Here is a 21,751-nt window from a genome sequence, read left to right as displayed (position 1 = left end):
ACCCAAGTCCGTATCTCCTACAGAGTACGGGCACATCTCTGAGTCCAGGTGTAACGGATGTGAAACGGCTAGCTAGTTAGCGGTTGTGCGCGCTAAATAAATCAAATCAAATAGCGTTTCAATCGGTGACGTCACTCGCTCTGAGACCTTGAAGTAGTTGTTCCCCTTGCTCTGCAAGGGCCGCGGCTTTTGTGGAGCGATGGGTAACGATGCTTCGAGGGGTGACTGTTGATGTGTGCAGAGGGTCCCTGGCTCGCGCCCGGGTATGGGCGAGGGGACGGTCTAAAGTTATACTGTTACACAGGGAACAAACTCACACCAGCATTCATTCCAACAAGATTGGTAATTTTATTGTCGACTAATCGGAGCTTACAGGGAAGACCGTTGCATTGCAAAGACAGAATCGGACACAAGTTCTAGAATCGGACACAAGTTCTAGAGCTGTGTTCCCCTACTCACTAAAACGCCACAAAAATCATGATGCCGTGTCAAAATAGGTCACTGGACAGAAAAACAAAAACAACTTCCAACACATTACGTCATGATAGTTTCGCTTCGCTCAAACCTCCGTGTCCAACTCATATATTACCTACAGCCTTCGGTCTTGATGATTACTTTAATCAAGTTAGTGCTGGGATAGAACAAAAGCCTGCACACCCAGTGGGTCGGGTTGGTGAACACAAGGTCATAGGTTGTCACAAGATGTAACCCCCAAGATGTTCACCCTTTGGATGGATAAGGTGAGGATTTAAATGGTAACTTCTGCCTGGAGCATGGTTGAATTCAACAATACCACAACTGGCTACAACCCGTACTGAACAGTTCATTATTGGAAGTTGCCAGATGAAAAGAGGAAAGTAACTTTACTGACTGTCATTCAACATTCATACACCCAAGTGTGAACAACAGAATACTACAGCTGTGACAGCAAAACAGAAAATAGGTTTTCCACAATTGTTTTCCAGCACATACAGATTCATGCAAATATGTCTGGAAATCCCAACACACAACAGGTTTTTTTTTCTCATCTTTTTTTTCTGTCTTTGACTAATTCATCACTCTTTCTTGTGACGTTTTGCTTGGCAACGAAGTGATACTAAAACCAATCCCCAGGTTTCCCTTGTAACTTCTTAAGACTTGGGAATTTAGGAGCCACTGACACACTTGATCAAACATGCATTAGTTTGTGAACTATCTATTCCAGAAAGTCTCCATAGGATTCCAGATGCATCTGTAATCTACAGTATGTAATGCATCTGTAATCTACAGTATGTAATCTACAGTATGTAATGCATCTATTCTACAGTATGTAATCTACAGTATGTAATGCATCTGTAATCTACAGTATGTAATGCATTACATACTGTAGATCAGTAGCTCTGGATCCTAAATCTGATCGGTGAGATGGAAACAGAGCATCGACAGCCTACAAACACAACACATTGAACCAAAACTAGCCGTTATTATAGTTCAGTCTGGTTTCTAGCCCTAAGACATCTCGAGAGGTCACAACGATATTGACTTCGGGATATAGCGCAAGAAATTGCGGTACAGCAAAATTCCACATCACAACAATCTTGACGTAACTTTTTGTAAAGCCAGGTCAAATTTTCCATGAAGATATGTTTTAGTTACTTGTCATGCAATTTAAATTAAAAATTTTAAAATGTAAATCTTCAATGTATTTTTCTGCTTGAATTTAAAATGTGAAATAATAATCAAAACTCCAAACATTTGTCAAATGGACTAAAATAAGGTCAAAAATATATTTTTCTGCCATGAAGTAGATACGTGTCTGTTAAGGCAGGGTTTTCCAATCCCGATCCTGGAGTGCTAGGGCAAAATCCAGGACCGCGTTTTGGAAACCCCGTGGGTCAGTGATAAAGTGTTGGACATCATTAACAGCTATCTGAAACCCTGTGTTAAGGGGTCAGTGATAAAGTGTTGGACATCATTAACAGCTATCTGAAACCCCGTGTTAAGGGGTCAGTGATAAAGTGTTGGACATCATTAACAGCTATCTGAAACCCCGTGTTAAGGGGTCAGTGATAAAGTGTTGGACATCATTAACAGCTATCTGAAACCCTGTGTTAAGGGGTCAGTGATAAAGTGTTGGACATCATTAACAGCTATCTGAAAACCTGTGTTAAGGGGTCAGTGATAAAGTGTTGGACATCATTAACAGCTATCTGAAACCCCGTGTTAAGGGGTCAGTGATAAAGTGTTGGACATCATTAACAGCTATCTGAAAACCTGTGTTAAGGGGTCAGTGATAAAGTGTTGGACATCATTAACAGCTATCTGTCTGTTTCCAGACAGGAGGCTCTGGAACATCTTGGCTTGCTGTCAATGGCAGAATATAGTTCTCTGTAAAAATGGATCAAAATGAATGCCTTACTCTTCTCAATCTAGTGGCTTTGAATGATCCGATATTAATGTATTGCACATCATCGGACTAAATCTAAATTATAAACAGAGAGCATACCTCCATCAAACCATTTTACCAGATCCAGCTGTTGCCGCAGTATTCATTTTCCTGTTCAAAAAGTGTTGCAGGAGACCAAGTAGAAATTTGGCACTAGAGCACGTGTCAAACTCATTCTACGGATGGCCGAGTGTCTGCGGTGTTTTGCCCTCCTCCCTCGTACTTGATTGATGAATTAAAGTCACTAATTAGTAAGGAACTCTCCTCACCTGGTTGTCTAGGTCTTAATTTAAAGGAAAAAACTAAAACCTGCAGACACTCGGCCTTGCGTGGAATGAGTTTGACACAGCTGCACTAGAGCGTTCAGAAACATTTACTGAATTTAGTCAAACAGAAAACACCTAAAAGCTCATTTTCAAAATCGATAGAAAAAATGTGATCTGGATTTTTAGCATTTAAAGAAATAAAGTAACTCTAAAGGCAAATAAAAATCCAGCTAATCATATTTCTGATCCATACACATGAAACGGTGATATACCTACACACACACACACACACACACACACCTACTGTACACACACACCTACACACCTACTGTACACACACACACGCTTACACACACACACACACACACACCTACACACGCTTACACACACACACCTACACACACACACACACACCTACTGTACACACACACACCTACACACGCTTACACACACACACACACCTACACACGCTTACACACCTACACACGCTTACACACACACACACCTACACACGCTTACACACACACACACACCTACACACGCTTACACACACACACCTACTGTACACACACACACACACACCTACACACGTACTGTACACACACACACATGTACTGTACACACACACACACACCTACACACGTACTGTACACACACACCTACACACGTACTGTACACACACACACACCTGTACACCCACACACACGTACTGTACACACATACACACCTACACACGTACTGTACACACACACCTACAAACGTACTGTACACACACACACACACACACACACACGTACTATGCACACACACACCAACACACGTACTATACACACACACACACCTACACACATACTATACACACACACACACACCTACACACGTACTATACACACACACACCTACACACGTACTGTACACACACACACACACACCTATACACGTACTATACACACACACACCTATACACGTACTATACACACACACACACACCTACACACGTACTGTACACACACACCTACACACGTACTGTACACAAACACACACCTACTGTACACCCACACACACGTACTGTACACACATACACACCTACACACGTACTGTACACACACACCTACAAACGTACTGTACACACACACACACACACACGTACTATTCACACACACACCAACACACGTACTATACACACACACACACCTACACACATACTATACACACACACACACACCTACACACGTACTATACACACACACACCTACACACGTACTGTACACACACACACACACACACGTACTATACACACACACACACGTACTGTACACAAACACACACCTACTGTACACCCACACACACGTACTGTACACACATACACACCTACACACGTACTGTACACACACACCTACAAACGTACTGTACACACACACACACGTACTATGCACACACACACCAACACACGTACTATACACACACACACACCTACACACATACTATACACACACACACACACCTACACACGTACTATACACACACACACCTACACACGTACTGTACACACACACACACACACCTACACACGTACTATACACACACACACACACACACACACATACTGTACACACATACACACTTTGTACCAGAGTTCACATTGCATTACAGTAAACATAAAACTGCTGTTTAATTTTGATGATATTCTTTCATAGGGGTGGCAATTCTATCAGCTTCAACCAAAAGAACATGTCCCTCTTTTCTCTTTTTGCCATAAATGGTTCCCGCACATCACTTCTGTAGTCTTTTTTAGGGGGAAATATATTATATCTTCATCTGAATACCAGCATTTCATATCACAATGTGTTTTTCAACCTCTCCATGGTTGGTTGGTCTGTCCATCTGTCGGTTGGTTGGCTGATCGTTCAGTATGTAGTTCATTGAGTCTTTGCAGTCTCTATAAAGATTAGTTGTGTCTGTAGAATGACAGATCTCTGACTGGATCATTTTTAGACCCCAACGGGAATCATCAGTAATGTCTTGAGTTGCTCCCTTTTCACTTTGCAAAATGCTCATAATAATGTCTGGAATGGAGTGAATGGAACAGTATCAAACCCATGAAAACCATGTTGTTGATACCAGTCCATTTACTCCATTCCAGACATTATTATGAGCCGTTCTCCCCTCAGCAGCCTCCACTGATTTGAATGTATGGATATGTGTGTGTATATGAGTGTAGGTGTCTGTGTGCACGTCTGTGTACTGTACACAGTATCTCAGTCCTTCCCAGGCCCATCACACATCTCAGACACAGATCTCTATAGGCGTAGCCACCAGTATGCGTCCGGGGGGCTGGTTGCTGTTGCTGTCTCTGGGCATGCGGTCATAGCTGTTAGTCGAGGGCACAGAGCTGGTGGTAGAAACAGACACAAAATGGTGTCCTCCACCTGACTCCGTCATCCCTGCCTTTGTCCCCCCAGTGCCCCTCTCCACAGACACCGGAGGAGAGAGAGGAGACAGAGTCTGCTGCTTCATCCTTTCCACCAGCATCTCCTCATCCTCTTCTCCAGACGAGGACGATGTACTGCTCCCGTCTCCCTCCACCCTCACCCCTCCTCTCTCCCTCTCTCTCTCTCCGCCCCCTCCTCCATTCCCATTGCTGTCTCCATCCAGCATCCAGCTGTGGCTGAAGTAGCCAAACACCTCTTTGACGGAGCAGCGTCTGTCCTGCTCCACAGAGAGGAGCCTGCGGAACATGCGGAGGGCCTGCTCAGTGAAGCGGCGCCACTGCGAGGGCACGGTGCCCGTGCGCCGTCTCTGCCAGCGTGTGAACTCCTGGTAGAAGGAGTCGGAGGGCAGGGCCTTCTCCCAGGGGAAGTTACCGGTCAGCATGCAGAAGAGGAGGACGCCAAAGGCCCACACATCCGTGCTGTAGTCCACGCAGAAGCCCTCGTGGCGAGACGTGTCGCACAGCTCCGGAGCCGTGTAGGGGATGGTACCGCTCACCTGGAAGAAATAATATGTGTTTATTGATGAGGAAGATTTCATTCTTCATTAAAGTTTTCTCCCATGACGTCTGGTCTCTTTTATGACATACTTGGTAGGTTCTGCATCTCAAACGACAGCCTATTTATCATACAGTTCACTACCTTTTCGTCTTTTTAAATAAAGCTCCTTGTGATTTGACCTCTAGCCACTCACCCGTTTGACTGGTGAGCCAGCGCGGCGCGTCATGCCGAAGTCGGACAGTTTGACCTTGCGGCACTCGCGGTCAAAGATGAGGATGTTCTCGGGCTTGACGTCACGGTGCACCAACTTCTTACAGTGAAGGTAGTCCAGGGCGATGGCAACCTGGTGCACACAGCGCTTAGCAACCGTCTCCGGGAGACCCACCTGGATGAGGAGGGGCGGAGATTATGAAACAATATAAACCTAAAAGACGTCTGTAATGACAACCACTATAAATGTGCTTACGAAGCATTCTTCACTGGAACCTTACAAGCAATGTGACATAAGCAATGTGACATAAGCAATGTGACATAAGCAATGTGACAAGCTATTATAAACTGTCATTGCACATAATTTAGAGTCCGTAATAGTTCAAATAACCCTACGTAGCCATTAGAACAGAACCTCTCTCTCTCTCCCTCTCTCTCTCTCTCCAGCTCTCTCTCTCTCCAGCTCTCTCTCTCTCTCTCCAGCTCTCTCTCTCTCTCTCCAGCTCTCTCTCTCTCTCTCCAGCTCTCTCTCTCTCTCTCTCTCTCTCTCTCTCTCCCTCTCTCTCTCTCCAGCTCTCTCTCTCTCCATCTCTCTCTCTCTCCAGCTCTCTCTCTCTCTCTCTCCATCTCTCTCTCTCTCCAGCTCTCTCTCTCTCCAGCTCTCTCTCTCTCCCTCTCTCTCTCTCTCCAGCTCTCTCTCTCTCCAGCTCTCTCTCTCTCTCTCTCCAGCTCTCTCTCTCTCTCTCCAGCTCTCTCTCTCTCTCTCTCTCTCCATCTCTCTCTCTCTCCAGCTCTCTCTCTCTCCAGCTCTCTCTCTCTCTCCAGCTCCCTCTCTCTCTCTCTCCATCTCTCTCTCTCTCTCTCCAGCTCTCTCTCTCTCTCCAGCTCTCTCTCTCTCTCCAGCTCTCTCTCTGTCTGTCTCTGTCTGTGTGTGTACCTGTGGAGGGATGATGTCGAAGAGGTCCCCGGACAGGGCATACTCCTGGGCGAACACGTAGTAGTCGTCAGTCTCGAAGGCGATCCCAAACATGTTAATGATAAAGGGACAGGGAGAAAGGTAGAGAGAGATGCTGTACTCCCTCAGGAACGACTTCAGCTTGGTCGTTTTCTTCCTCAGGAACTTCAGGGCCATCTTGGTGTCTGAGGGGGAAAACAACATGGGAGTGATGAATGATTATAATGGTTGATCATGCTACGTACAAGTAATCCTGCAGAGCTGGACCAGTGAATGATCCTGTTAAATGTGTGTATCCTCAAGATCAAGTCTAGTGTGTGTGTGTGTGTGTCCTCCACACCTCTGATCTTGTGTATGACCAGGTCCACCTTGCCGTAAGTGCCCTTGCCAAGCTCCCTGATGACCTCATAATACTTGTTGACCTCTAACCTCTCCAGGTTCTGTGCTGCGATCAGCTGCAGCTCCTCCAGAATGTCCATGTTGCCACGGGAACCCAGCGGAGACGAACTCATACTGGGGACCGGGTTAGGGGACGGACAAGAACAGGGGGACAGGTTTAGGGGACGGACTCACGGGCAGGACAAGAGTGGTGGCTAACGGCTTATGTCACTGGAGAGAAGGAGAGAGAAATAGAAACAGGAAAACATTTTGTTAGTTGAAATGAAAACATACAGACATTTATCAGTCAATACTACAACATCTGAACTCTTCTTTGTGTCTCTTTTTGTAATAAATAAATATGAAATAAACAGAAAAGCTGCAGACGCAAACAAACACACAGCAGCCTATCTCCAACCTACTGCAGTGTGATTATTCTCACAGAGGAAATTGTTATTTTCAAAACTGCAGCGTTTTACGATCCAGAACACTCTGACCTATTCCTTTGACTATAGATACAGACACACACACACACACACACACACACTGACACTACAGTACATTCAGAAAATATTCTGACCCCTTCCCTTTCTTCCACATTGAGTTGCGTTACAGTTTTTCTTCATCGATCTACACACAATACCCCATAATGACAAAGAGAAAACAGGCTTTTAGAAATTCTATAAAAATAAATAGAAAAAAACATTGTTTGCATAAGTATTCAGACTCTTTGCTATGAGACTTGAAATTGAGCTCAGGTGCATCCTGTTTCCATTGATCATCCCTGAGATGTTTCTATAACCATTATTCCTCCTCCACCAAACTTTACATTGGCACTATGGAAGAACTTGACTGGCCTGCAAAGAGCCCTGACCTCAACCCCATCGAACACCTTTGGGATGAATTGGAAGGCCGACTGCAAGCCAGGCCTCATCTCCCAACGTCAGGACCAAACCTCACTAATGCTCTTGTGGTTGAATGGAAGCAAGTCCCCGCAGCAATGTTCCAACGTCTAGTGGAAAGCCTTCCCGGAAGAGTGGAGGCTGTTATAGCAGCAAAGGGGGGACCAACTCCATATTAATGCCCATGATTTAGGAATGAGATGTTGGAAGAGCAGGTGTCCACATACTTTTGGTCAAATAGTGTATATATAGTGTATATATATTTATTGTTCTGATTTGTATTGATTTATTCTGCTGCAATAAGAACTCAGTGTTATAATAATCTAATACTATCACAGTGTCCCTCCCTGTTCTTATAGTATCATATTTTTATCACAGTGTCCCTCCCTGTTCCTATAATAATATAATACTATCACAGTGTCCCTCCCTGTTCTTATAGTATCATATTTTTATCACAGTGTCCCTCCCTGTTCCTATAATAATCTAATACTATCACAGTGTCCCTCCCTGTTCTTATAGTATCATATTATTATCTCAGTGTCCCTCCCTGTTCCTATAATAATCTAATACTATCACAGTGTCCCTCCCTGTTCTTATAGTATCATATTTTTATCACAGTGTCCCTCCCTGTTCCTATAATAATATAATACTATCACAGTGTCCCTCCCTGTTCTTATAGTATCATATTATTATCTCAGTGTCCCTCCCTGTTCCTATAATAATATAATACTATCACAGTGTCCCTCCCTGTTCTTATAGTATCATATTATTATCTCAGTGTCCCTCCCTGTTCCTATAATAATCTAATACTATCACAGTGTCCCTCCCTGTTCTTATAGTATCATATTTTTATCACAGTGTCCCTCCCTGTTCCTATAATAATATAATACTATCACAGTGTCCCTCCCTGTTCTTATAGTATCATATTATTATCTCAGTGTCCCTCCCTGTTCCTATAATAATATAATACTATCACAGTGTCCCTCCCTGTTCTTATAGTATCATATTATTATCTCAGTGTCCCTCCCTGTTCCTATAATAATATAATACTATCACAGTGTCCCTCCCTGTTCTTATAGTATTATATTATTATCTCAGTGTCCCTCCCTGTTCCTATAATAATATAATACTATCACAGTGTCCCTCCCTGTTCTTATAGTATCATATTATTATCTCAGTGTCCCTCCCTGTTCCTATAATAATATAATACTATCACAGTGTCCCTCCCTGTTCTTATAGTATTATATTATTATCTCAGTGTCCCTCCCTGTTCCTATAATAATATAATACTATCACAGTGTCCCTCCCTGTTCTTATAGTATCATATTATTATCTCAGTGTCCCTCCCTGTTCCTATAATAATATAAATCCATTCTCAGTGTCCCTCCCTGTTCCTATAATACTATCTCAGTGTCCCTCCCTGTTCCTATAATACTATCTCAGTGTCCCTCCCTGTTCCTATAATACTATCTCAGTGTCCCTCCCTGTTCCTATAATACTATCTCGGTGTCCCTCCCTGTTCCTATAATACTATCTCAGTGTCCCTCCCTGTTCCTATAATACTGTCTCAGTGTCCCTCCCTGTTCCTATAATACTATCTCAGTGTCCCTCCCTGTTCCTATAATACTATCTCGGTGTCCCTCCCTGTTCCTATAATACTATCTCGGTGTCCCTCCCTGTTCCCATAATACTATAATACTATCTCAGTGTCCCTCCCTGTTCCTATAATACTATCTCAGTGTCCCTCCCTGTTCCTATAATACTATCTCGGTGTCCCTCCCTGTTCCTATAATACTATCTCGGTGTCCCTCCCTGTTCCCATAATACTATAATACTATCTCAGTGTCCCTCCCTGTTCCTATAATACTATCTCGGTGTCCCTCCCTGTTCCCATAATACTATCTCAGTGTCCCTCCCTGTTCCTATAATACTATAATACTATCTCAGTGTCCCTCCCTGTTCCTATAATACTATAATACTATCTCAGTGTCCCTCCCTGTTCCCATAATACTATAATACTATCTCAGTGTCCCTCCCTGTTCCTATAATACTATCTCAGTGTCCCTCCCTGTTCCTATAATACTATCTCAGTGTCCCTCCCTGTTCCTATAATACTATCTCAGTGTCCCTCCCTGTTCCTATAATACTATCTCAGTGTCCCTCCCTGTTCCTATAATACTATCTCAGTGTCCCTCCCTGTTCCTATAATACTATCTCAGTGTCCCTCCCTGTTCCTATACTACTATCTCAGTGTCCCTCCCTGTTCCTATAATACTATCTCAGTGTCCCTCCCTGTTCCCATAACACTATCTCAGTGTCCCTCCCTGTTCCTATAATACTATCTCAGTGTCCCTCCCTGTTCCTATAATACTATCTCAGTGTCCCTCCCTGTTCCTATAATACTATCTCAGTGTCCCTCCCTGTTCCTATAATACTATCTCTTCCCCATCAATACATTACATCACCAACATAAAAACTAAATCTGAATATTATTCAAGTAAAGACAGAGCAATATCCATCTACCACCTTGCTATTCAATAAAGACCCTGTACGCAAGGTAAGCGAAAGTGTGTGTGTGTGTGTGTGTGTGTCACCAGCAGGTGATGAAACATGAGACTGTTTAAGTGATGAATGACTCTCTGTCCCCTCTCTATTTCTCTCTCTCTCTCTCTCTCTCTCGCGCTCTCTTTCATCTCTCTCTTTCTCTCTCTCTCTCTCGCGCTCTCTTTCATCTCTCTCTTTCTCTCTCTCCCTCTCCCTCTCTCGCGCTCTCTTTCATCTCTCTCTCTCTCTCGCTCTCTTTCATCTCTCTCTCTCCCTCTCTCTCGCTCTCTTTCATCTCTCTCCTCTCTCTCTCCCTCTCCCTCTCTCTCTCGTGCTCTCTCTCTCTCTCTCTCTCTCTCTCTCTCCCTCTCTCATCTCTCTCTCCTCTCTCTCGCTCTCTTTCATCTCACTCTCCCTCTCTCCCTCTTCTCTTTCATCTCTCTCTCGCTCTCTTTCATCTCTCTCTCCTCTCTCTCTCTCTCTCGCTCTCTTTCATCTCTCTCTCTCCCTCTCTCTCTACCTCTCTCTCTCGTGCTCTCTTTCTCTCTCTCGCTCTCTTTCATCTCTCTCTCTCTCTCTCTCACACACAGATCTGAGCTGAGCTTAGCAGGAACTGTAAAGTGAGAAGGCCATTAGTAACTGTCAGAGATCAGAAGAGCTTACTAAGCACCACGGGAGCCAGCGCTGCACAACCATGTATGTGCATGTCTCTCTGTGTCTATGTGTGTGTGTGTGTGTGTGTGTGTGTGTGGGCGTGCGTGTGTATGTGGGGGTGGGGGGGATAGGTAGATGGGATTCTCATCATCTAAAATATCACAATAGTGTCATCTCTCTGGCACAAGGTCAATCAGTACGTCAGTCTCCAATCAGAATCACTATGTCTCGTACTCTCACTCTCCTCTCTCGCGCTCTCTCTCTTTCTCTCTCTCCCTCTGTCTTACACACACAGACACACACCATCTCTTTAACTCTGGAGGAGGACTTATCCAACAGTACTCTCACCTTAACACTGTGTTGGCAGCTAGGACAATTATTTACAGGTACATGTGTGGGTATCCGTGTGTGTGTGTGTGTGTGTGTGTGTGTGTGTGTGTGTGTGTGTGTGTGTGTGTGTGTGTGTGTTTGTGTGTGTGTGTGTGTGTGTGTGTGTGTGTGTGTGTGTGTGTGTGTGTGTGTGTGTGTGTGTGTGTGTGTGTGTGTGTGTGTATCTCTGCCCTGTTGTACTTGTATGGAAGCCTCATAGCTGAATGAGTCATCAGGCCTAGCCCAGCTGATCAAAGGGGGCTTATGATGACACACACACACACACAGACACACACACACACATACACACACACACACACACACACACATAGAGAGACACACACACACATAGAGAGATCCGTGATGAGTCACAATATAGGTCAGACAGACACCATGTTGACGAGAACACAGCTTGCCTTTACTTCAGTATTCAACACCAGCAGGATCTCCTGCTAAAGTAAAGTGTCCTCCTGTATCTAACTAGAGGGAGCTGTGCTTCAGTATTCAACACCAGCAGGATCTCCTGCTAAAGTAAAGTGTCCTCCTGTATCTAACTAGAGGGAGCTGTGCTTCAGTATTCAACACAAGCAGGATCTCCTGCTAAAGTAAAGTGTCCTCCTGTATCTAACTAGAGGGAGCTGTGCTTCAGTATTCAACACCAGCAGGATCTCCTGCTAAAGTAAAGTGTCCTCCTGTATCTAACTAGAGGGAGCTGTGCTTCAGTATTCAACACCAGCAGGATCTCCTGCTAAAGTAAAGTGTCCTCCTGTATCTAACTAGAGGGAGCTGTGCTTCAGTATTCAACACCAGCAGGATCTCCTGCTAAAGTAAAGTGTCCTCCTGTATCTAACTAGAGGGAGCTGTGCTTCAGTATTCAACACCAGCAGGATCTCCTGCTAAAGTAAAGTGTCCTCCTGTATCTAACTAGAGGGAGCTGTGCTTCAGTATTCAACACCAGCAGGATCTCCTGCTAAAGTAAAGTGTCCTCCTGTATCTAACTAGAGGGAGCTGTGCTTCAGTATTCAACACCAGCAGGATCTCCTGCTAAAGTAAAGTGTCCTCCTGTATCTAACTAGAGGGAGCTGTGCTTCAGTATTCAACAGAAGCAGAAGGGTTGTCCAATACAGACTGTCTGTCTCTCCAGAAGGGTTGTCCAATACAGACTGTCTGTCTCTCCAGAAGGGTTGTCCAATACAAACTGTCTGTCTCTCCAGAAGGGTTGTCCACTACAGACTGTCTGTCTCTCCAGAAGGGTTGTCCACTACAGACTGTCTGTCTCTCCAGAAGGGTTGTCCAATACAGACTGTCTGTCTCTCCAGAAGGGTTGTCCAATACAAACTGTCTGTCTCTCCAGAAGGGTTGTCCAATACAGACTGTCTGTCTCTCCAGAAGGGTTGTCCAATACAGACTGTCTGTCTCTCCAGAAGGGTTGTCCAATACAGACTGTCTGTCTTTCCAGAAGGGTTGTCCACTACAGACTGTCTGTCTCTCCAGAAGTGTTGTCCACTACAGACTGTCTGTCTCTCCAGAAGGGTTGTCCACTACAGACTGTCTGTCTCTCCAGAAGGGTTGTCCAATACAGACTGTCTGTCTCTCCAGAAGGGTTGTCCAATACAAACTGTCTGTCTCTCTCCAGAAGGGTTGTCCAATACAAACTGTCTGTCTCTCCAGAAGGGTTGTCCAATACAGACTGTCTGTCTCTCCAGAAGGGTTGTCCAATACAGACTGTCTGTCTCTCCAGAAGGGTTGTTCAATACAGACTGTCTGTCTCTCCAGAAGGGTTGTCCAATACAGACTGTCCGTCTCTCCAGAAGGGTTGTCCAATACAAACTGTCTGTCTCTCCAGAAGGGTTGTCCACTACAGACTGTCTGTCTCTCCAGAAGTGTTGTCCACTACAGACTGTCTGTCTCTCCAGAAGGGTTGTCCAATACAGACTGTCTGTCTCTCCAGAAGGGTTGTCCAATACAGACTGTCTGTCTCTCCAGAAGGGTTGTCCAATACAGACTGTCTGTCTCTCCAGAAGTGTTGTCCACTACAGACTGTCTGTCTCTCCAGAAGGGTTGTCCAATACAGACTGTCTGTCTCTCCAGAAGGGTTGTCCAAAACAGACTGTCTGGCTCTCCAGAAGGGTTGTCCACTACAGACTGTCTGGCTCTCCAGAAGGGTTGTCCAATACAGACTGTCTGTCTCTCCAGAAGGGTTGTCCAATACAAACTGTCTGTCTCTCTCCAGAAGGGTTGTCCAATACAAACTGTCTGTCTCTCCAGAAGGGTTGTCCAATACAGACTGTCTGTCTTTCCAGAAGGGTTGTCCAATACAGACTGTCTGTCTCTCCAGAAGGGTTGTCCACTACAGACTGCCTGTCTCTCTCTAGAAGGGTTGTCCAATACAGACTGTCTGTCTCTCTCCAGAAGGGTTGTCCAATACAGACTGCCTGTCTCTCCAGAAGGGTTGTCCAATACAGACTGTCTGTCTCTCCAGAAGGGTTGTCCACGACAGACTGTCTGTCTCTCCAGAAGGGTTGTCCAATACAGACTGTCTGTCTCTGCAGAAGGGTTGTCCACTACAGACTGTCTGTCTCTCCAGAAGGGTTGTCCAATACAGACTGTCTGTCTCTCCAGAAGGGTTGTCCAATACAGACTGTCTGTCTCTCCAGAAGGGTTGTCCACTACAGACTGTCTGTCTCTCCAGAAGGGTTGTCCAATACAAACTGTATGTCTCTCCAGAAGGGTTGTCCACTACAAACTGTCTGTCTCTCCAGAAGGGTTGTCCAGTACAGACTTTCTGTCTCTCCAGAAGGGTTGTCCACTACAGACTGTCTGTCTCTCCAGAAGGGTTGTCCAATACAGACTGTCTGTCTCTCCAGAAGGGTTGTCCAATACAAACTGTCTGTCTCTCTCCAGAAGGGTTGTCCAATACAAACTGTCTGTCTCTCCAGAAGGGTTGTCCAATACAGACTGTCTGTCTCTCCAGAAGGATTGTCCAATACAGACTGTCTATCTCTCCAGAAGGGTTGTCCACTACAGACTGTCTGTCACTCCAGAAGGGTTGTCCAATACAGACTGTCTGTCTCTCCAGAAGGGTTGTCCACTACAGACTGCCTGTCTCTCTCTAGAAGGGTTGTCCAATACAGACTGTCTGTCTCTCCAGAAGGGTTGTCCACTACAGACTGTCTGTCTCTCCAGAAGGGTTGTCCACTAAAGACGGTCTGTCTCTCCAGAAGTGTTGTCCACTACAGACTGTCTGTCTCTCCAGAAGGGTTGTCCAATACAGACTGTCTGTCTCTCCAGAGGGGTTGTCCAATACAGATTGTCTGTCTCTCCGGAAGGGTTGTCCAATACAGACTGTCTGTCTTTCCAGAAGGGTTGTCCACTACAGAATGTCTCTCCAGAAGTGTCGTCTACTACAGACTGTCTGTCTCTCCAGAAGGGTTGTCCACTACAGACTGTCTGTCTCTCCAGAAGGGTTGTCCAATACAGACTGTCTGTCTCTCCAGAAGGGTTGTCCAATACAAACTGTCTGTCTCTCCAGAAGTGTTGTCCACTACAGACTGTCTGTCTCTCCAGAAGGGTTGTCCACTACAGACTGCCTGTCTCTCTCCAGAAGGGTTGTCCAATACAAACTGTCTGTCTCTCCAGAAGGGTTGTCCAATACAGACTGTCTGTCTCTCCAGAAGGGTTGTCCAATACAGACTGTCTGTCTCTCCAGAAGGGTTGTCCACTACAGACTGCCTGTCTCTCTCTAGAAGGGTTGTCCAATACAGACTGTCTGTCTCTCTCCAGAAGGGTTGTCCAATACAGACTGCCTGTCTCTCCAGAAGGGTTGTCCAATACAGACTGTCTGTCTCTCCAGAAGGGTTGTCCACGACAAACTGTCTGTCTCTCGTCTTTTGAATACATATTTCATCTTCAATTCTGATGGATTTCATTTATTACGGTGGACTGGAAAAATGATTACCTCTTATCAATCCAATAAAATACATATTTAATTTAGTTTCTAACAGCTGCTTACGCAACACTAGAGAGCTATTGGCTTAACTAGATCAGCAGCAACAGAGCAGAGCAGTACTCTTGTTGAGGTTGTTATAACGTTGGACGAATAACATTGTGTTTCTGTGTGCTTGCCTCAGCTAACTGAGACATGTCAGGTTTGGCTTGGCTGTTGCATAACAGCAATCTGGAAATTGGCAGTGTGCCGTCCAGTTCCCGAGAGTAGGAAAGAGAGAGATTGAAGAGGGAGGTGGGGGGTAAAGCCCCTTTGGTGCAGTGGACATACAAAATAGACTGTTGTTGTTATCATGGCATTGCCGTAGAAACCAAAACTGCCAGTAATCATTTTAATGATGCCGCAGACAGACAGATGGGCTAATGCCAGACTTCCTGCCTCATACAACACTTCCTGGGTGCGCAGCCAATAACCAGCCAAAGCCGTCAAGTGCCACCCAGAGCTGTCAAGCATCCAGACACAGAAATTGATTAAATTGCTTCTTCCGATTATTGATAAACATGCACCTGAAATGCACCTAAAAAACATACTGTTACAACTGTTAAGGCTCCATAGATTGATGAGGAATTGAAAAACTGTATTGACAACTTAGATGGAAAGCTACTGAGGATGGTGGCGGACTCTATAACCACTCCTATCTGTCATATATTTAATCTGAGCCTGGAGGAAAGTCTTTGTCCTCAGGTCTGGAGGGAAGCCAAAGTCATTCTGCTACCCAAGAGTGGTAACGCAAACTTTACTGGTTCTAACAGCAGGCCTATAAGCTTACTGCCATCTCTTAGCAAACTGTTGGAAAAAATTGGAGTTGACCAAATACAATGCTATTACTCTGTAAACAAATGAATAACAGACTTCCAGCATGCTTATAGAGAAGGGCACTCAACATGTACTGCACTGACACAAATGACTGATGATTGGTTGAAAGAAATTGATAATAAGAAGATTGTGGGAGTGGTACTATTAGACTCCAGTGCAGCCTTTGGTATTATTGACCATAACCTGTTGTTGAAAAGAACGTATGTGTTATGGCTTTTCAACCTCTGCCATGTCGTAGATTCACAGCCATATCGTAGATTCAGAGCCATGTCGTAGATTCACAGCCATATCGTAGATTCAGAGCCATGTCGTGGATTCAGAGCCATATCGTAGATTCACAGCCATATCGTAGATTCAGAGCCATGTCGTAGATTCACAGCCATATCGTGGATTCAGAGCCATGTCGTAGATTCAGAGCCATATCGTAGATTCACAGCCATATCGTGGATTCAGAGCCATATCGTAGATTCAGAGCCATGTCGTAGATTCACAGCCATATCGTAGATTCACAGCCATATCGTGGATTCAGAGCCATATCGTAGATTCACAGCCATATCGTAGATTCAGAGCCATGTCGTAGATTCACAGCCATATCGTGGATTCAGAGCCATATCGTAGATTCACAGCCATATCGTGGATTCAGAGCCATATCGTAGATTCACAGCCATATCGTAGATTCAGGATTCAGAGCCATATTTCCTAGATTCACAGCCATATCGTGGATTCAGAGCCATATTGTAGATTCACAGCCATATCGTAGATTCAGAGCCATGTCGTAGATTCAGAGCCATATCGTAGATTCACAGCCATATCGTGGATTCAGAGCCATATCGTAGATTCACAGCCATATCATGGATTCAGAGCCATATCGTAGATTCACAGCCATATCGTGGATTCAGAGCCATATCGTAGATTCACAGCCATATCGTGGATTCAGAGCCATGTCGTAGATTCAGAGCCATATCATAGATTCACAGCCATATTTTTGGATTCAGAGCCATATCGTAGATTCAGAGCCATGTCGTAGATTCACAGCCATATCGTAGATTCACAGCCATATCGTGGATTCAGAGCCATATCGTAGATTCACAGCCATATCGTGGATTCAGAGCCATATCGTAGATTCACAGCCATATCGTAGATTCAGGATTCAGAGCCATATCGTAGATTCACAGCCATATCGTGGATTCAGAGCCATATTGTAGATTCACAGCCATATCGTAGATTCAGAGCCATGTCGTAGATTCACAGCCATATCGTGGATTCAGAGCCATGTCGTAGATTCAGAGCCATATCGTAGATTCACAGCCATATCGTGGATTCAGAGCCATATCGTAGATTCACAGCCATATCGTGGATTCAGAGCCATATCGTAGATTCACAGCCATATCGTAGATTCAGGATTCAGAGCCATATCGTAGGTCCACAGCCATATCGTAGATTCACAGCCATATCGTAGATTCACAGCCATATCGTAGATTCACAGCCATATCGTGGATTCAGAGCCATATCGTAGATTCACAGCCATATCGTAGATTCACAGCCATATCGTGGATTCAGAGCCATGTCGTAGATTCAGAGCCATATCGTAGATTCACAGCCATATCGTGGATTCAGAGCCATATCGTAGATTCACAGCCATATCGTGGATTCAGAGCCATATCGTAGATTCACAGCCATATCGTAGATTCAGGATTCAGAGCCATATCGTAGGTCCACAGCCATATCGTAGATTCACAGCCATATCGTAGATTCACAGCCATATCGTAGATTCACAGCCATATCGTGGATTCAGAGCCATATCGTAGATTCACAGCCATATCGTAGATTCACAGCCATATCGTGGATTCAGAGCCATGTCGTAGATTCAGAGCCATATCGTAGATTCAGAGCCATATCGTAGATGCACAGCCATGTCGTAGATTCAGAGCCATATCGTAGATTCAGAGCCATATCGTAGATTCAGAGCCATATCGTAGATTCAGAGCCATATCGTAGATTCAGAGCCATATCGTAGATCCGAGCCATATCGTAGATGCACAGCCATATCGTAGATTCAGAGCCATATCGTAGATTCAGAGCCATATCGTAGATTCAGAGCCATATCGTAGCTTTCTCTGAAGTTTGCTAGAGAGCATTTGGATGATCCAGAAGAAGATTGGGAGAATGTCATATGGTGGGACGAAACAAAATATAACTTTTTGGTAAAAACTCAGCTCGTCGTGTTTGGAGGACAAAGAATGCTGAGATGCATCCAAAGAACACCATACCTACTGTGAAGCATGGGGGTGGAAACATCATGCTTTGGGGCTATTTTTCTGCAAAGGGAACAGGATGACTGATCCGTGTAAAGGAAAGAATGAACGGGGCCATGTATCGTGAGATTTTGAGTGAAAACCTCCTTCCATCAGCAAGGGCATTAAAGATTAAACGTGGCTGGGTCTTTCAGCATGACAATGATCCCAAACACACCGCCTGGGCAACGAAGGAGTGGCTTCGTAAGAAGTATTTCAAGGTCCTGGAGTGGCCTAGCCAGTCTCCAGATCTCAACCCCATAGAAAATCTTTGGAGGGAGTTGAAAGTCTGTGTTGCCCAGCAACAGCCACAAAACATCACTGCTCTAGAGGAGATCTGCATGGAGGAATGGGCCAAAATACCAGCAACAGTGTGTGAAAACCTTGTGAAGACTTACAGAAAACGTTTGACCTCTGTCATTGCCAACAAAGGGTATATAACAAAGTATTGAGATAAACTTTTGTTATTGACCAAATACTTATTTTCCACCATAATTTGCAAATAAATTCATTAAAAATCCTACAATGTGATTTTCTGGATTTCCTTCTTCTCATTTTGTCTGTCATAGTTGAAGTGTACCTATGATGAAGATTACAGGCCTCTCTCATCTTTTTAAGTGGGAGAACTTGCACAATTGGTGGCTGACTAAATACTTTTTTGCCCCACTGTACATACATACATACATACATACATACATACGTACACCATTTTCCTCTTCCCGCTCGGTGCTTCTCTCACCCCCAACCCCATCATTGCGTCTCTCAATACATACATTTTAAACAAACTTACAAACAGAAATTAAACAAAAAAGCTCAGTTTAAACCAAGAAGTTAGGTTCCACACATAGAACGTACAGTGTAGTTCTGAAATACATAGATCCCCACCATTCTAAGAGAATAATAGCTGATACCTCAGGTTCTAGGTAATTTAGATAAGGTTCCCATACTTTGTAGAACTGATCTGTTTTAAAATGCAATGTACATGTCAGATATTCCAGAGGCACCCATTCAAATAGTATCTTATGTCAATCTTTAATAGAAGGAACCTTATCACTGTAAAAAAAAGAAATCTCGCTGTGAAGGTAAGGATGAGGTAAAGTCTCCTCTTACCCACAGAAGTAACATGCCTACTAGGGAGACCCAACAGTAAAGAAACTGAGTCCAATTCTAGATCAACCCCGAGGATCTTTTCAATTTCTTGCAGAACACCAGACCAGTATCTTTGTATTTTGGTACATGACCATAAACAATGTGTTAGGGTGCCTGTATCAGTTTTACATTTAAGACACTGAGGGGAAGAGGAAGTGGGGCTAAAAGCATGTCTGCGATTTGGGGATATATGCAATCTGTGTATTATTCTTAATTGGATTGCTCTAGTACAATTACATATACAGTGCCTTGCGAAAGTATTGAACTTTGCGACCTTTTGCCACATTTCAGGCTTCAAACATAAAGATATAAAACTGTATTTTTTTGTGAAGAATCAACAACAAGTGGGACACAATCATGAAGTGGAACGACATTTATTGGATATTTCAAACTTTTTTAACAAATCAAAAACTGAAAAATTGGGCGTGCAAAATTATTCAGCCCCCTTAAGTTAATACTTTGTAGCGCCACCTTTTGCTGCGATTACAGCTGTAAGTCGCTTGGGGTATGTCTCTATCAGTTTTGCACACCCATTCCTCCTTGCAAAACAGCTCGAGCTCAGTGAGGTTGGATGGAGAGCATTTGTGAACAGCAGTTTTCAGTTCTTTCCACAGATTCTCGATTGGATTCAGGTCTGGACTTTGACTTGGCCATTCTAACACCTGGATATGTTTATTTTTGAACCATTCCATTGTAGATTTTGCTTTATGTTTTGGATCATTGTCTTGTTGGAAGACAAATCTCCGTCCCAGTCTCAGGTCTTTTGCAGACTCGATCAGGTTTTCTTCCAGAATGGTCCTGTATTTGGCTCCATCCATCTTCCCATCAATTTTAACCATCTTCCCTGTCCCTGCTGAAGAAAAGCAGGCCCAAACCATGATGCTGCCATCACCATGTTTGACAGTGGGGATGGTGTTCAGGGTGATGAGCTGTGTTGCTTTTACACCAAACATAACGTTTTGCATTGTTGCCAAAAAGTTCAATTTTGGTTTCATCTGACCAGAGCACCTTCTTCCACATGTTTGGTGTGTCTCCCAGGTGACTTGTGGCAAACTTTAAACGACACTTTTTATGGATATCTTTAAGAAATGGCTTTCTTCTTGCCACTCTTCCATAAAGGCCAGATTTGTGAAATATACGACTGATTGTTGTCCTATGGACAGAGTCTCCCACCTCAGCTGTAGATCTCTGGAGTTCATCCAGAATGATCATGGGTCTCTTGGCTGCATCTCTGATCGGTCTTCTCCTTGTATGAGCTGAAAGTTTAGAGGGACGGCCAGGTCTTGGTAGATTTGCAGTGGTCTGATACTCCTTCCATTTCAATATTATCGCTTGCACAGTGCTCCTTGGGATGTTTAAAGCTTGGGAAATCTTTTTGTATCCAAATCCGGCTTTAAACTTCTTCACAACAGTATCTCGGACCTGCCTGGCGTGTTCCTTGTTCTTCATGATGCTCTCTGCGCTTTTAACGGACCTCTGAGACTATCACAGTGCAGGTGCATTTATACGGAGGCTTGATTACACACAGGTGGATTGTATTTATCATCATTAGTCATTTAGGTCAACATTGTATCATTCAGAGATCCTCACTGAACTTCTGGAGAGAGTTTGCTGCACTGAAAGTAAAGGGGCTGAATAATTTTGCACGCCCATTTTTTCAGTTTTTGATTTGTTAAAAACATTTGAAATATCCAATAAATGTCGTTCCACTTCATGATTGTGTCCCGCTTGTTGTTGATTCTTCACAAAAAAATACAGTTTTATATCTTTATGTTTGAATCCTGAAATGTGGC

General features: G+C 44.2%; 1 protein-coding gene across 2 annotated transcripts in view; it reads right to left on the bottom strand.

Annotated features, from left to right (window-relative positions):
* Nucleotides 1-275: 275 nt before the first annotated feature.
* The window catches only part of LOC109865972 (serine/threonine-protein kinase SBK1), a 32,716-nt gene continuing 11,240 nt past the window's right edge, over nucleotides 276-21,751 (bottom strand). Inside the window, exons 2-5 of one of the 2 annotated variants that reach the window (XM_031799761.1) lie at nucleotides 7,187-7,455; nucleotides 6,829-7,031; nucleotides 5,875-6,066; nucleotides 276-5,679 (exon numbers count right to left, since the gene is read on the bottom strand). In XM_031799761.1, coding sequence (XP_031655621.1) covers nucleotides 4,978-5,679; nucleotides 5,875-6,066; nucleotides 6,829-7,031; nucleotides 7,187-7,358 — 1,269 coding nt within the window. In that variant the 5' untranslated portion in view covers nucleotides 7,359-7,455 and the 3' untranslated portion in view covers nucleotides 276-4,977. The remainder of the gene's footprint in view (nucleotides 5,680-5,874; nucleotides 6,067-6,828; nucleotides 7,032-7,186; nucleotides 7,456-21,751) is intronic. The other variant, XM_020454490.2, reaches the window with a different exon arrangement.

The sequence above is a fragment of the Oncorhynchus kisutch genome, linkage group LG20, assembly GCF_002021735.2.
Source record: "Oncorhynchus kisutch isolate 150728-3 linkage group LG20, Okis_V2, whole genome shotgun sequence".
Classification (NCBI taxonomy): Eukaryota; Metazoa; Chordata; class Actinopteri; order Salmoniformes; family Salmonidae; genus Oncorhynchus; species Oncorhynchus kisutch.
This window is presented reverse-complemented; position numbering and strand designations above follow the sequence as displayed.